The 16,947-nt window shown below is 52.2% G+C and overlaps 1 protein-coding gene across 2 annotated transcripts in view; it reads left to right on the top strand.

Annotated features, from left to right (window-relative positions):
* Nucleotides 1–16,947, top strand: part of CRMP1 (collapsin response mediator protein 1) — a 76,531-nt gene that overhangs the window by 44,646 nt on the left and 14,938 nt on the right. For both annotated transcript variants that reach the window (XM_042936930.1, XM_042936931.1), the window contains exons 5-10: nucleotides 4,014–4,075; nucleotides 6,025–6,105; nucleotides 11,198–11,266; nucleotides 12,397–12,517; nucleotides 14,962–15,118; nucleotides 16,392–16,533. In XM_042936930.1, coding sequence (XP_042792864.1) covers nucleotides 4,014–4,075; nucleotides 6,025–6,105; nucleotides 11,198–11,266; nucleotides 12,397–12,517; nucleotides 14,962–15,118; nucleotides 16,392–16,533 — 632 coding nt within the window. The remainder of the gene's footprint in view (nucleotides 1–4,013; nucleotides 4,076–6,024; nucleotides 6,106–11,197; nucleotides 11,267–12,396; nucleotides 12,518–14,961; nucleotides 15,119–16,391; nucleotides 16,534–16,947) is intronic.

Here is a 16,947-nt window from a genome sequence, read left to right as displayed (position 1 = left end):
GGTATTTTCCCCCAGCCTTTGCCTACAGTTTCCTCGGGACTATTCTGACCTCCACTCACTCCCCAGTCCCAAGGCCAAGGCCACATGTTTTAGGTTTTGGCCACTGCAGCACCCGACCTCCAGGCACTGATTTCTGTATCAGGTAGCCTTTGTTTTTAGAACAAACCACTCCAAAATCTAGTGGGTTAAAACAGCAACTGTTAAAACCACAGTGAGATACCACCTTACACCCCATGGAAGGGGTGTTATCAAAATATCCGAAAAGAACAAGTGTTGACAAGGCTGTGGGGAGATGGGAACCCTTGGGTACCATCGGTGGGAATGCAAAATGGTGCAGCCACTTTGGAAAGCAGTATGGAGGTTCCTCAAGAAATTAAGCATAGAGCCACCCTACAGTCCAGCAGCTCTAGTTCTGGGTATTTATCGGGAAGAATTGAAGGCAGGGATTTGAAGAGAGTTGTATAGCATTGTGCACAATAGGCGAAAGGTGGAAGCAAACCAAATGTCCATCGATGGGTGAATGGATAAGCAACACATACACCTCCATGACCTGCCTCCCACAGGCTCTCCCAAGACCCTTCACATGAGGCTCCAAAGTGAGCCAGAAGCCCCAAGGAGAGGCTTGGAGCCAATATGGTGCCACTTATGCTTCAGACCATTGGTCAGCACAGGTCTCCAGATCAGCCCGCATTCAAGGAGTGGGGAGAGGCAGAGTCACTGCAGAACTTTGTGAAACTTTAAAAAATGTATCAGCCTGTTTAATTTCTTCCTAGCACCCATCTCTGCATGAAATGCCCTTGCTTATTTATTCACTTATTGCTTATTCCAAGTAGAAGGTAGGCAGGCATCCTTCTTCCTTCCTGGGTCACAGCTGTATCTCAAACTTCTAGGATGGTGTTCATGCATAGTAAGGACTCAGTAAATATTTGATGAGTGAGAAAATAAATATTCCATGAAAAAGGGCTTCTGGGGTCCAATAAGTTTGGGAAATGCTCTCTGTTTATTCTGTTCTTGAATATTCTTAACGCACATTATCATGTTAAAATCCGGGGGAAGCCCTGCAATAAAGAAACCTGTTCGTTGCTGATGAATCAGGTTTTCTTTACCAATATGGATATCAACATCCCCGTGTTTGATTGCAAACAACAGAATCCCTCCAGATTTTGGCTTAAGTTGAATGGAGCAGATGTGCCTTAGGGATAATGATGTGTATCCAAGCATCCTTTGCAAGGGAGTCTTGCCTCCTGTTCTTCTGTGCTTTTCTCTCTGAGCCAGCTCTGTTCCCCCTCACCCTTGACCTGCATCCTCTACTTCTGTCTCACCATGATGGAATGCAGCGGCCTGCCCTTTGGGTGTGCATCTCTGTTTCAGAGACCAGCAGGTGTTTGGGGGTATTAACTGGACTCTGTCCTTCCTCCTGGCTCAGCTCAGCCTCTGCCAGGGGCCCAGTCCTAGACTAACATCTGTGGTCTGTGGTCACGTGGTATGGACATGGCTGCCTCCAAGGTTATGAGGTGGGTAGAGTAAGAGTGGGGTTGCCAAGAACTGGAAGGGATTATGAATGGGTTGACAGTCCAGTAAGTGTTCAGTGCAGTCCTTGAGAACTGGTGTTTCATGCAGGTTCCTTGGAGAAAAACTGTTAATGATGGCATCTGTGAGTTTGGGAGGTTTTGTGAATACCAGGACCCACTGTGTTTCCTTAGGCTCATTGCTAGTACTGGCAGCATCCAGCCGAATATTCTGGAACATTTACTACTCTTGATATGCATGGCTTAATTGGTTTTTTAAGCAGGTGCAAATTGGTATGTAAGAGGGACTCATTTCGATGCACATTCACTAGCTCTGGGCACCATCTGTTAAGATGTGGTGCAGTGCTGAGGTTTTAGTTTGAATTACTTTGATTACAAATAAAATCAATTTTTTTTATCTTTATTAGTTAGCCATTTTTTTTCTTAAATTGTCTGAAAGTACTGTTTTCCCTTTGGGGTTTTTGGCTTCTTTGCTTTTATTTGAATATTTTGAACCTAAAGTAAAGCAGAAGTAGAAAAACCACACAAATAAAAAAAATGTGGCTTTATGAATTATTATGAGGCTCCCCTACTCAGGCAAGAAATAGAGCTTTGCCAGATGCCCCCCAATAGAAGATCCGTGGGCTGTGTTGCCATCATAATACCCTTCCCCCCAAAAATAACTGTGTCTGCTGCTATTATTTTTTATTTAAAAATATTTTTATGTTTATTTATTTACTCTGAGAGAGAGAGGAAGGGGCAGAGAGAGAGGGAGAGAGAGAATCCCAAGCAGACTCTACACTGTCAGCCCAGAGCCCAACACGGGTCTTGAACGCATGACCCTCAGATCGTGACCTGAGCTGAGATCTAGAGTCAGATGCTTAGCCACCTGAGCCACTCAGGCACCCCAGAAACGGATACTTTTAATGTTGCTTTCCTAATATTACTTTTTCTTTAAATTTTTCCTAATAATTCGACAAGGAATTTTTGTTGCCAAGGTTTTCTTTTTTTTTTTTTTAATTTTTTGACGTTTATTTATTTTTGAGACAGAGAGAGACAGAGCATGACAGAGCATGAACGGGGAGGGTCAGAGAGAGGGAGACACAGAATCTGAAACAGGCTCCAGGCTCTGAGCTGTCTGCACAGAGCCCGATGCGGGGCTCGAACTCACGGACCACAAGATCATGACCTGAGCCAAAGTCGGCCGCTTAACCGACTGAGCCACCCAGGCGCCCCTGCCAGGGTTTTCTACAGAAGGAAAGATTTTGGTTTATCTTCACCATTATTTAGTAGAAAGGAATTCTAAATCCCATTTCATAGTTTTGCCTTCAACTCATATTATCCAGACACCTCTGGATTCCATGAACAAGCAGTAATTGCACAGCACATATTATGCGTGTGCAAATTAAAATAGTATTTAAGAGGTGCCTGGGGGGCTCAGTCTGTTAAGCGTCCGGCTTGGGTTCAGGTCGTGATCTCATGCTTTGTGAGTTTGAGCCCCACATCCGGCTCTGTGCTGACAGCTCAAGCCTGGAGCCTGTCTTCGGATTCTGTGTCTCCCTCTCCCTCTGCCCCTGTCCCGCTCATGCTCTGTCTCTCTCTCAAAAATAAACATTAAAAAAAGTATTAAAAAATAAATAAACATTAAAAAATAATAAAGTGGTATTTAAGACATGGTGCCTGTCCTCAAGCAACTGGAAGGTATGTTAGGGAAGAGTCCCCTACGTCCCGTGCTCCCTGCTGGCCTGTCCACACAGCACGTGAAAGCCTGCCGTTTCCACCTTTTCGAATCCTCCCCGACCCTGCAGCTCCTGTCCAGGCTCAGAGTCTCTGCGCACCTGTCCCATTTGCTCTCACCATCACCCTACGAGCTGCCATTTCTCTCCGCTGTTCTGCAGACCCACCCCCCACCCTCCACACCGCTTCCAGCATGGTCTTTCTGAGACAAAAAAAAAGCCTGATCATGTCACTTCTTGCTTTAGAAACACACGCTCTGGTAGATCGTGGTGATGGTTGCACAACCTGTTGAATGCACTCAACGCCACTGAAATGCACACTTCACAATGGCGGTGATGGTGAATTCCGTTCTATGGATTTTAACATTAAAAAAAATAAGGGATTAAAAAAACCCCACGTGGTCCCTTGGATCCCGCTGTAGACACTTCTAGTACCTTCACATCGTGTGTCTTTTCATCCTCCCCACCGTCCTTACCCACGCACACCCCCTCTCAATCCAAATGGTTCCCCCCACCTCCCCCCCTCCTCCCCCTCCTTCCCTCCCACGCCCCCTTCTCCTCCTTCAGATTCAGCCTGTGTGGCTTTCCTAGAAGCCTCCTTTGACCCTCCTCCCCATACCCCCAGGCTGGGTTCGGTGTCCCCACTGTGAATCCCAGCGGCAGCCCTCTATCCTAGGGGTCAGCACTCTGTACTATGATCACTGACTGGACAGTCACCCTTCTTTTTTCTTAATGCATTTTTCTGTTCTCTTTTTTCATCTTGAAACAGGTGTCAATTCCTTCCAAGTCTACATGGCGTACAAGGATCTCTACCAGATGTCTGATAGCCAGGTGGGTCCTCCTGCACACCTCCTCTCCTGGGCAGGAATAGGCCACCGTGTCGGGCAAGACAGCACAGGGCAAGGGAGCTGTGAGAAGGGGCAGGGGAGAGGTCTGGGTTCAAGTCCCGGTCTGTCCGCTAAATCGCCGAGTGACCTGTGTCAGTCCCCACGCCTGCTGGGCCTGCATTCCTTTCTGGCTCCTAGAGTAGGGTGGAGTGGGGGGGTCCCTTGGACGGTGGTTCCCAAACCCAGCTCATCCTTAGCATCCTCTAAAACGCTCATTGAAAAGACAGACTCAGATCCTATCACAGACTTTCCAAAAGCTGTACAGTTCATCCTGGGGCTCTAGCAAGTTTGGGGACCGTGCCATTAGCTCTGACCCAGAGGAGTGGGGACCATGCCGTTAGCTCTGACCCAGAGGAGTGGGGACCATGCCGTTAGCTCTGACCCAGAGGAGTGGGGACCATGCCGTTAGCTCTGACCCAGAGGAGAGTCCTGGCTGTCTCTCCAGCCAGTTGAGTGACTGGGGCCACTCCCTCCCTGAGTTTTCTCACCTGTGCAAGGCGGTCATCTCTGGCCGTGCCGGCTTCAAACAATTGTCATGTGGGGACAGCCGCTATAGAGAAGGTGTGGCTCGATGGTACAGGTGACGCAGTGACTGTCTGCCTGGCGCTTGGCCTTCTGACGCCACTGGGGCTCCTGGTTTGTTTTGTTATCAGTGCCCTGCCCTCTGCTGGTTAAAAAGGCAGGATGGTGCACTGGTAAAGGGCAGGGGTACAACAGCCAGACTGCTTGGCCGCAAGCTTTGGCCTTGCTGGGCAGCCCGAGGCAGCTTTCTCAATCTCTCTGCTTTAGACTCCTAAGAGCCTCATGAAGGTTGTCAGAGGATTGGATGAGTTCACACGAGGCTCCAGGGCAGTGCCTGGCACGTATGGATGCCAGTAAGCTGTAATGCCTTCGATGTGATGGGAGATGCTTTCGTGTCTTGCCTTTCAAAATAAACACGCGCAGTTATAGAGAATCACTTAACACCAGATGCCCTGGAGGCCTCTGCTGTGTCACCAAAAGGCTAAAACTGGCTCAGTCTCATGACAAAGTAGCATGAGTCTGTCTAGCATAACTGAACTTTTCACCTGTTCTATTCTAACCGCCAAACCCCACAGACTGGTGGAGTTGAGCGATGGGGGTCCTGGAAGGTGCTTCCTGCCCCTATGTATCCTCCCCGCCTGGCATCTCCGTAGAAAAGCACACGTCCCAGGGTGGGGTGCTGCCTTGCACACTTGGAGAACGAAGGTAAAATTCGAGAGGCCCCGGAGAAGGAACGTGGGGGCTTTGGGCCTCACCGCGTGCAAATGAGTGCTGATCCTTTGCAGGTGGGAAGAGGGCAGGGGCGGTGGGTGGGGCCCGTACTGCCTACATAAGGGGTTGCCTGGCAGGGTGCATATGACCTGAGTGTTAAGAGTTCTTGTAGACTTCGACCCCCACCCCACCGTGGTCTGGAAAATGACACGCGTTCAAGTTCTCGCAGAGCTGTACAAACCCCCCGGGTGCCGCAGGACAAGCTGAGCGCATTCAGTTACACGGTCTCAGTAAAACGAAAACCAGCTTCGCACCCTCGTTGTCCCCAGCGGCAGCTGAAGGCACGTCAATGGAGCAGGGCCGCAGCGAACGCGAAAGGCGCGGGTGGGCACCAAGACAGAAGGCATATTGTGCCACGGTGCGGCTTTGATCGGTTCTGCCCTACCCGCAGCCTCCTGCTTTAGCGTCCAGAGGGCGTCAGGGTCAAAGGGAGATCCTCTCCAAGGCTTAACTTTCCATCCGCGTGAACAGAACGGTCGTGCCGCGGCCGCGGCCGCCGGCGGGTGGGAGACTGTGCGTGAGCAGAACACTCTTCGCAGCTGTTCAGGCTGTGATATTTTTTTTTTTAATCTCCCCCAACCCCTGTTTGTTCTTCCCCAGCTCTATGAGGCCTTCACCTTCCTTAAGGGGCTGGGAGCTGTGATCTTGGTCCACGCGGAAAATGGAGATTTGATAGCTCAGGTGAGCGGTGTGGAGGGAGGTTCGCCCTTTCCACTCCAGTCGGCGGCCGTGTGCAGAAGGTCTGATCGAAGGGGTGGGGGCATCGGTCAGTGAGGTGGCCAGGCAGCGAAGGGGCAGGCGGGGAACCGGATGACGCCTCAGACCCTCCGGGTGGGCGTCACACGCGCGCCGTCTGCAGGGGGCCTTCGGCAGGCCGCTGGGGACCTCAAAGGGTTTGTGTCAGAGACAAATAAGGATTGAATGGAGATGCTTTGCAGACTTGGGGGACACCAGAGGTGAGGCACGTGGGCGCTGGGGTTGATCAGCGTCTTATGGGACTTGGGAGGGGGGTGTGATGGCTAAAGCCCGGCCCCCTCCACCTCCCAGCCCTCCTACCTCGGGCAGGGAACTCTACCCCACGAACATTCTTGTTCTTCGTCCAGAAGCACCTACCTTGTGAGGATTAAATTCTATCGCGTACGTGAAGGACAGTGTCTGACGCATTATAATAGGCTGCAGCCATGCAGAAGCTTTGGGCAAAGGGAGACATTAGCCCAATGTGATCATTCTGGCTGTAGAGTGAACTTGGCAGGAAAAGGATGGACGCGGGGTGACCAGCTGGGTTCTACTTCATTTCTTAGAAGGAATGAAGACGGGAGATAGAGGAGGTGGAAGAAGCAAAGTGTGTGAAGGAAGGAGCACCTTCTTCAGATTTCATCGAGTGACCAGATGGAGAAGAGGAGGAAGGCAGGGATGGCCACTTGGCCTTGCAGGGGTGGGGGTGGGGGGTTGTGGGTTGGTCATGACGTCCCCGAGCAAGGTCAGGCATACAGGAGACTTGGATGCATCTAGTCAAGGGAGTTAATTCCAGGCACGATGCCATGTGTATGGCGATGCTCACAACGACTCCATGGCATAGAGATGGCACAGACGTCCCCACTTTATAGATGGGGAAACTGAGGCTCCGATAGGAACATCTTGCTCGCTGTTACATGGGGCACAGAGCCAGGATGGTAAGGCAGTTCCATGGCGCAGCAGGACTGTGCCGCGATGGTGAAGTGCGTGAGATCTGAAGATTCCCTGTGAACGTTAGCTACTGGCTTTACTTCTTGTTATTTGCATCCTTGCAGTTTTTCTGCGAAATCAAAATTCTTTCAAATTCAGAGTAAAACACAAACACGTTGTGTCACGCAGCAGAATCCTGTTCATTGGTAACAAGTCACTAAGGCTAGCCCACAGCCAGAAAGTTGGGGTTGTACAAGGGTGTGAATGCCAGGAAGGGAGTATCGCTGGGGGCCCTCTCCGAGACTGTCTGCCAGTCTGTCCTCTGACCCCCAGGGGCTGATACCCCTCTCACATGCAGAACACATCCGTCCCCTTCCAGGGTCCTCCCGACTCCCCGTCACAGCCCCGCCACGGCCCCAAAGTCTGGAAGTGTCTAGGTCAGATCTAGGTGTGGGTGAGGCGCCTTGGGGACAGTCCCTATAATCTGTAGGTCTCTGGAGCCACAGAGGTGAGTTATCTGCCTCCCCCCGACACACACTCAACATACAGCATCAACGGTGGGTGGACATTCCTTTTCAAGAGGGAAAACGGAAAGCTTCAGGATTGGTCCATAGCCGTTCTGAAATCCGGTCGGACACATGTTGGCAGTTCCTTGAGTGGTCTTGGAGCCTGAGAATAGTTCTGCGTGGTTCGTGGCTCCGCCTTCCGGGCTCTTGGCTCTATCCCCCGCTTCCCGTCATCGATCCGTCCCGTGGCAGGCAGCACGTGCCTGCAGCTGAGCCTGCTTCCTGCCCAGTAGACTTTGAAGGTCCACCTGCCCCCTTTCCTTTCGAGGAGTTTTCATTCCATTCAGCCCAGACTGCCAGTGTTTTGCTAGAGTGATTCTCCCCAAACCTTTGTTGGCCTCCCATGAATCCCTCTGTGGCTCACCCCATCAGACAAAAGGCACCCACAGATTTCTTCCAGATAAGTCTACCCCTACCCTGGTCGCACCCGGAGCTCCCTAGAGGCCCTCTTGTCGGAGAGGCTCCGGGGACACACCCTCAATCTCTTCACAGGGCCTTTTGTGACCGATTCACCCTGTGGACAACCACCCTCCATCTTTCCAGATCTTCACCAAGGTTGTGGAGTCACTGGACTACTTACTGTCTGCTGCTTATGCCCTGCATTTGATATTTGCTCAGAAGACATTTCTTCATTGCACTATCCTCTACTCTTTGGAGAAGTGGAGAATTTTCAAAACTATCATGTCCTGGTTCCTTTTTAACACCCCTTGCTTCTTTACGCCCCCTCTTTCATTTTACTCCAAGCAGCGGGAAGAAACCAGACAGACTCTCCCAACAGCTCGTTAGGCAGTCTCCTGCGTGGGGCCCCAGCTCATTCGGCCCGTTTCTGCCCTCCATGTCACCACGGAGGGCAGTGCGCTAAGCCTTCTGCTAAGACACAGCGGGCTCTAGCTTCCAAAAATGTCTTCATTTCCTTCTGAGGTCTTACTGCCAAGGTCCCCCAAGGTCCGTCTTTCCACAGGCGGTCCATTCCAGGCTACTTTGGGCTTTCTTCAACACGTGCCTTGAAATTCTTGCAGCCTCCGTGCATGGCCTGGTCCCAAAGCCACTCCCACAGCTTCAGGTGGTTGTTACGGTAACACCCTACCTCTGGTCGCCAACCTCTAGGTTAGTTCTCTGTGGCTGCGTGACAAAGCACCCCGGCACTTAACATCTTAAAGCAGTAAACATTTCTTATCTTCCTGTCCATTGGGTCAGGAGTCCAGGTGTGGCTCAGTTGGGACTGTCACAGGCTACGGTGAAGGTGGCAGTCCTAAGGCTGGACTAGGAAGGGTCTTCCAACCCCACTCAGGTGGTGGTTTTCAGGATTCCGTTCTTTGCAGGCTGTCAGACCGATGGCCTCTGTTCTTTGCTGGCCGTTACGAAAGGCCAGCTTGGTTCCTTGCCAGCGGGGAGACTGGCTTCCTCCCGAGAGAACAAGGTAGAGAGCAAGGTGGAGGCCAGAACCCTTTTGTGGCCTCCCCTCTGCAGGGACACCCCATCTCTTTTGTCCGTGTGATGCTCATTAGAAGCATGCTGCTAGGGCCAGGTCACATGCCAAGAGGGGATCGGTTACCCAGGGCACGGAAGCCAGGAGGCGGGCTCGCTGGGGACCTCTCAGAAATCGTGGACCCCACACATCTCCGTTTTGCCTAGTTTTGAACTTCATAAAAATGGAACCACGTGGTATGTGTTCTTTTACGTCTGTCGTCTTTTGCTCAAAACGCAGTCCGTGAGATTCCTCCCCATTGTCCACAAAACCGTAATTTTTTCTGTTTCCATCACTTGTGGAATTCTGATGCAGGAATATGGCAGAAATTATTCTCTCACTGCTGGATGTTTGGATGGTTTCAAATGTAGGACTGCCATGTACAAAGCTTCTGTGCACATCCTTGCTCAGTCTTTTGTTAAACCTGTGTTCCCATTTCAGGGGCGCCAGGGTGGCTCAGTCAGTTAAGCATCTGACTTTTCATTTCAGCTCTGGTCATGATCTCACGGTTTGTGGGTTCGAGCCCAGCATTGGACTCTGTGCTGATGGTGTGGAACCTGCTTAGGATTCTCTCTCTCCCTTTTTTCTTCCCCTCCCCTGCTTATGCTTGCTCATTCTCTCTCTCTCTCTCTCTCATTCAAAAAGAAATAAGAACATTAAACAGATTTTTTTAAAAACCTGTGCTTGCTTTTCTGTTAGTCTATACCTAGGAGTGAAATTGGGTGCATGTATATTCAGCTTTGGTTGTTACTGCTAACCCATTTTCCAGAATGAACAAACCCACATACCCACCGGCAGCGTGCGAGACGTTTAACCGTACGTGCTCGGCCCACGATCTCTGCCTGCAAACCCTGTTCCGGTTTTCTGTGATCTGTGCTTTCCTCCGTCGTAGTGTCTTGGGTCCTTCCTCCCTCCTCCCTTCTTCCCTTCCTGCCTTCTCTCCAACAGAAACAGTAACAGACAATTAAACAATCTTGCACAGGGCTCTCTCCATATCATAAAATCATTTTGTAGACTGTGTACAGAAATGCTTTCTAAACACCATCTGTAATAGCTGAAATTATTCCATGCCTTACTCAAATCCACCCCAACTCTTAGACCTTGACCTTGTTTCCTGTTTACATTTCTGTAGTAAGCTCAAGCTTCATAACCAGAGATGCAGTTGAAATTAGGGTTTTTTTTGTTTGTTTTTTTTTTTCATGGCTGATAGGGCTCGGGGGCCCATGGTAGGGATGTGCCTGAGGATGATACAGAAATGCAGAAGCGAAAATTAGCAGCAGCACAGCTGACATCTGGGCAATATAAAACAATTTTTTTTTTAGAAATTATAGTATTCCTGCGGCAAGGAAACCTTGAAGCAAATGGGTTTGGATCTAGGGCATTAGCTCAGGGAACCATTTCAAGGCTACATGACAAGCTTGAGGTAGAGGCTTTTCGCTAGAATGACAGGCACCAGGAAGAGGAGGCCGATAATGAGAACCCGCTGCCGATTACTGATTTCCGCTACACTCCGGGTGCCACGCAGGCATCTCACAGATGCCCCCTTCCTGACTCATTGTGGGAGCTGCAAGACAGAAGCACTGATGTCCCCAGTGTAAAGAAGAGAAGGCTGAGGCCGGAGAGCTTGACCAACTTGCCCAAAGTCACAGAGGCGGCCAGTTCTGTGGCCGGACTCCCAGTGTGGGGCTCTGTGGTTTGTTTCCACGTTCACGCAGTACCCACACACCACCTTTCTTGCCCAAGGAGAGCCCTGCAGCAGAGAGTCGGGGATGGGAAAGGTGGGTGGGTGGTCTTTAGAGCCCGTTTCTTACCCGCCCCCTCACTGGTGTCGGGGCACTGAATAGAGAGCAGGTGTGGATGCAGACAGAGGTCCTGGGTTGCAAAGGCAGAAGGAGGCGGGGGGAGCAGAGGGAGCAAAGAAGCTTGATCACCCCAGAGCCCATGTTAGTCTCCCATAAACCACTCACCACCCCCGCCCGGGCCTCAGCCGCCCACCTACCTAACCAGGGGCTGGAGAATCGGCCTCTCCCCATTGACTTTCTACAATCCCTGACTCGTTGCTCTTATCTTGCAGGAACAGAAGCGGATCTTGGAGATGGGCATCACAGGTCCTGAGGGCCATGCTCTGAGCAGACCTGAAGAGGTAATGGGGCCTCCCCTTGGGTGTGAGTCTGACGTGGCTGAGGGCTCGCCCTGATGCTGTTCCAGCTGGAACAGCCCAGCCAGAGCTCCCGCCTCCATCCCATTCCCCTGACGTGGACACCCCAGCATACATGGCCTTCCCTGGGCTCTGCCCTCTGACTCGGGAGCCCCGGGGGATGGAGATCAATCAGAGGAGCCAGGGAAAGGCTCTGCTTGTCTCAGGGCCCACAAGCTTCACACCAAGGCCCCACGAACACTCCAGTGACCTAACCATGTCCAGGATCCTCACGAGGATTTGTGTCTCTGGTGATAGAAAGTGGAGCCTCATGTTTGCGACCTGGAACCTACCAGCTTCTCCTGGACATTGCCCACTGTGTTCTAAGACTCCAGCATGGATGAGTTTCCATGGCAGGCAGTTTGTGTGTGTGTGTGTGTGTGTGTGTGTCTGCTGTGGGCCTGGCCTTGTGCCCAATCCTGGGGACACAAATACCCGAGTAGAAAGACGTTTTATCCCGAGGGGCTCTTGGTCTAGGACAGTACTCTGCACCCGAGCCCCGTGCCCCACCAGCTGTGTTCCTGGTCCCTGGTGAGATCGGGGAGACCGTGTTTATAAACATTTATAGCGCATGGACTTGGCTCCACATCTAGGCGTGTGACCAGTGGGTCCAGCCGGGAGAGCAGGGTGGGGACCCTCTTGGGTGTGCGTGGGTGGGACCACGTTTGGGGCATCAGCAGACTGGAAATTAAAAACAAAGCCGTTCAAAACGTATCTGGTCCTTTTATTCAAGACGCATTGGTCTAGAGGAGGGCAAGGTGGTTTTTTATGGGCTTTTTGATGCTTTATGCTGCCTGGTCTGTTCCCTTCTAACGGAACCTGCAGCGTACTTCCAAGCAAGCATAATGACACAATCCTGTCTCCCAGCCCTCTAACCAAATACGTTTTGACTCGATTTTTCCTCTTTTTAGAAATCTAGTGTTTTTCTCCTTTGATGTGGTAGATTTGCCTCTGGCCACACTTAATTGAAGAACACTGAAGGGCTCTGATTCGGGGAGAGCCCTGGGGACTTGGGGGGGGGGGTCGTACTGCCTCTCTCCCTCCCTCCTGTGACCCGTGTATTGCCGTGTCCTCAGCTAGAGGCCGAGGCTGTGTTTCGGGCCATCACCATCGCTGGCCGGATCAATTGCCCGGTGTACATCACGAAGGTCATGAGCAAGAGTGCAGCGGACATCATCACTCTGGCCAGGAAGAAAGGTATGCAGCCCAATGCCTGGGCCTCCTGCGGGGCAGCTGGGCCATAAGGAAGGGGGTCGTCCAGTGGGGTCAAGTTCACTGGTGGGGCCACTGCCCAGAGACACCCTGCCAGCAGTCTAAGCCTCAGGCAGGTTATTATCCCACCTTGTGGGATCAGATAATGAGCTCTGCATTGTTCCAGCTCCGTCCTGGATGGCACCTCGAGTCAGTGATGGGGCCGGGCTGTGTCAGCTGTGGGATCCTGCCCACCGTCTTTCTGGTCCCCTCTGGCCCTTCATCCTGAGTCCCCTGTCTAGGGCCCCATGGTCAGTGTCTGCATCCAGGGTCAGTCGTGGGGCCCACAGAGTCTCGGCTGCGGGTTGGGAAGGAAGAAGACGGTTTTCCAGAGCCAGGGGGTCTGTGTGAGTGTGGTCCAGGAAGCCAGCCGCCCAGCTCAAAGACGGACGTGCTACATAACTGCTCTGAGCGTCCGCTGCCTTGTCTCTGAATGGCCCCAGGGGCTCATAGACTTGAAGCCCGTGGCGGGTCCCCAGGGCTCCATAGGTGTTGGTTGATGCCGTTCTCAGCTCCATGTTGGCCATTCACTTCCTGCCTTGGTATCCTCACCTCCCGAGTGGGGCCCCAGTATCAGGCCACCTGCCGCGCTGAGGACCATCGGGTGAAGGCCGCAGTGGGTGCGTTCTAACCACAGGAGACTCAGAGCAAGGGCCCGAGTACCGTCCCCAGGCCTTCTCGAGAGTGAGGTCCAACAGTCTCCAGCAGTCACCAGACCAAGAAGGAAGAAGGGTGCCCAGAACATCTTCCTATCCAAACTTAGGGAGAGAGAATGACAGACAGATGGACAGATGAGGGCTAGTGCCCATTGCACAGAGACAGTGGCCAGAACCCTTTTGTCGTGGAGGACACTCGCCAGGGACATTGGCCACCGGGACGAGGTCTGCCCATTCCCGCTGCTTCATGTGAGGCCGACCGGGGAGTTGTGGGTCCGTGGGGAGGGCCAGGTGGAAATCAACAACACAACAACCGTAATGGAACATCCACTGTGTACATTATGTTCCTTACTTCTCATAGGAGCCCCGAGTGGGAAGTGCTACCATCTGTATTTAAGAAAAATCTTCACTACTGTATTTTAACTTGATATATCCAACATATTCTTTCAACACGTAATTATATGAAAAGATCTGAATGATATATCTGTCTTATTTTTTTCTGTGCTGTCTTTGAAATCAGTGTGTCTGTCGCTGTTACAGCACATCTCAGTTCAGACCAACCCCAGTGGCAAGTGCCACCTTATTGGACAGAGCACCTTTGAACCCATCATAACCTGGTTTTAGTATCGTTCAGGGAAAGCTGACAAGCAGAGGCATTCAAAGAGAGTGCTCTAGTATGACACAGCTTGCTTAGGACTGGCTCCATTTTAAGGATAAGGAAACTGAGGCTCAGAGAGGTAACAGGAATCTGGAAGCAGTCCTAGAGCTGCATGGAGAGATGTGGTGACCTCCAGTCACGCATGGCTGTGGCAATTTAAATTAAGTAAAATTAAACACAATTCTAAATGCGTTCCTTGGTTGTGATAGCCACATTTCAGATGCTCAGAAGCCACGCGGGGCTAGCGGCTGCTGTCCTGGGCACCACAGATGTAGAACTTTCCCATCACGGTAGAATATGCTCTTGGACATGCCAGACCGCTGGAGCTCAAAGCCTGCCACCCCACCAGGCCAGCAGCGTGGCTCCGGGCAAATTCGGTGGTGTTACTGGCCCACATCCCAGCAGCGTCTGTCTCTGTGAGCAGACCTGCAGCCGTGCCTATGGGCTTTGTTCTGGCAGAAGCACATCTGGCCTGCTCCCCAGAAGGCAGGCTGGAATTTCTGGAAAGTGAATGTTCTGGAAGCAGCTCTCAAGCTCCCACACCCTGGGACAGCCCTGAGGTGCCAACAGCCGTCAGTATCCCAGAGGCCCCCGCGGCACCGAGCTGCAGGTGCCCATGGCCGTGACTTGGTGACAACTCACCTGTTCCTGACGTCTTTCTCTGCCTTATGTCACTTCTTCAATCTCTAGCCAGTGCTGCCTGGAATCACCTCCCAAATAAAACACTTGAACTTGCCTCCTTCATTTGAAGATCTGCTTCTGGAAGAATCCATACTGGGAGAGCAAATCCCGTCCCTGTGCCTCGAGGGACAAATCTGCCAAAAGGGATAATGGTCACATCCAAATATTAAAAGCACGACTAGTCCGGGAGGTTGCTGGGTGGGTCAGCAGGTGCTGAGTGAGTACCTGGGCAGCCAGGGGTCACTGGGCTGCGTGGTGAAGCCAGGAAGGACAGACAACATGTTGCCCCTCAGAGCCTCCTTTTCCCGTCTCTGAGACCCTCCACTTCTATTACACCAGCATCCCACACAAGACCATCTGCCCTTAACCATGTGTGTTCGTGTCTGTCTCCAAAGGTCCCCTCGTGTTTGGCGAGCCCATCGCTGCCAGCCTGGGGACCGATGGCACCCACTACTGGAGCAAGAACTGGGCCAAGGCAGCGGCATTCGTGACCTCTCCTCCTCTGAGCCCGGACCCCACGACACCTGACTACTTGACCTCCCTGCTGGCCTGGTGAGAGCCCAGGGGGTGGGGGGTATATTGGGTATACTGAGGTCTATCGGGAAGCACTCAGGATTAGGAATGAGAGTCCAGGATTCACCTTGGGCTTGTCGCATAACCTGGAATGGCTTTCTGCCTCAGTTTCCTCATTGGCAACATGGGGGGGGGGGGGAACATAGTATCTATTGCAGAGCTGGGTATGATGCAGTGTAGGAAAATGGCCTGGGATTTAGGGTTCACTAAGTGGCTCCTATTATTTGCAAAGCACCTCCTGGCCATGTGCACACAGTAGGAGCACAGCCACTTTGGTCCCTTCCCTGCTACTGGCCAGCATGAGGGAAGAACACAGGCCATAGAGAAGGGTAAGTGGTGAGGTGCCCAAGCTGCTCTGGGCGTAGAGATACGTGCTCACAACCAGGAGACTTGCAGAAGGCTTCGTGGGCAAGGTGACATCAGGCCTGGAGCTAGAGGGGGAGTAGGAGTTTGCCGGATAGGGGATAAATCAGGGCTTCTGGTCAGGAGGGGCCCCAAGGGGGTGAGGGGGTGCCTGTCATGGAAGTCTCTCCCAAATGATGCAAAAACCCTTGACTCGCATATCCACGGGCTTACTCATCATCTGCAGCCTGCTGTCTGGCGGGCAGTTCCAAGTCCAGATGGACTCCCCGTCATCCCCCACAAAGCGAATGCTCCCACAGTCTTGCCCATCTCTGAAGATGGCAGGACACAGGGCCCCAGAGGCCCCGGGATCTGACCACTTCTCACCCATTGGCTGTGGCCATCCTGGCTCATCTCCGACAGGCCCCTGTTTCTGTGCTGCCCCTTCCACACCCCCAGCACATCACAGTCTATTCCCAACCAGCACCCAGATTTTAAAACCCAACTCAGACCAAACCACTCCTCTGCCTGGAGACTCCCAGGGTCCTCTTCTGTCAACATGGAATGCAAGTCCCACAGTGTCCCCCAAGGCCGAGGCTGATCTGGCCTCGCTCCCTCCTGAACCCTGCCTGGCACCTCTTTTGGGCGGATGCCCACTCTTCCAGGTGAGGAAGAGGAAGGCCACCTAGAGAGCCCTACCCGGAGAGCCTGAAGCCCACACTGACCGAACCTTCTCCCAACAAGATACATGGCCCCCAGAGGGCCTTCTGATGTCACTCACCGATTCCTGGGATGTGCCCCAAATCCTCTCCTTAGAATCCCTGGGGGTTTTTGCTTCACAGCCTGCAATGGGTGCCTGAAGTTCAACCTGAACTCAGGTCTGACCCCCACCTTGTTTTTGTCCTTGCAGTGGAGACCTGCAGGTCACAGGCAGTGGCCACTGTCCCTATAGCACTGCCCAGAAGGCGGTGGGCAAGGATAACTTCACTCTGATCCCTGAGGGCGTCAACGGTATAGAGGAGCGGATGACCGTCGTCTGGGACAAGGCAGTGGTAAGGAACCCCCCGGGGAGGTTCCTTTCCCCAGGAACATTCTAGAAGCACCCTTCCTGGCCCATGAAAAACTGGGGCATTGTGCCCTGCTGGCTGTTAAAGCTCCCTTCCTTGCTTTGGGGCAGAAGCAGAATATACCAGGAGAGCACACGAAGAAATGTGTGACTCTTCAGAGAGCAGCACAGGTCCCATGGGGTCCTCTGTATTTGCAGACGTGACAGCTGCCCTTTACTCTTTAAGGATGCAAAATGTTTTCTTTAGCTTTGTTTTGACCACATCTCAGTTCCTGTGAAGATGGTTTTGTAAACCGTGTGTTTGTGTCTGGGGTTGACAGTGGGTAGGAGAGTGCTTGTTGCACAAGTCAGCCCCTGTTCCCTGACTTGAAACCCCCAATTTTTATTTTCTATTAAACTT

This window comes from Panthera leo, chromosome B1 (genome assembly GCF_018350215.1).
Source record: "Panthera leo isolate Ple1 chromosome B1, P.leo_Ple1_pat1.1, whole genome shotgun sequence".
Lineage (NCBI taxonomy): Eukaryota > Metazoa > Chordata > Mammalia > Carnivora > Felidae > Panthera > Panthera leo.
The sequence above is the reverse complement of the archived record's forward strand: the minus strand, read 5'-3'. Positions and strand labels throughout refer to the sequence as shown.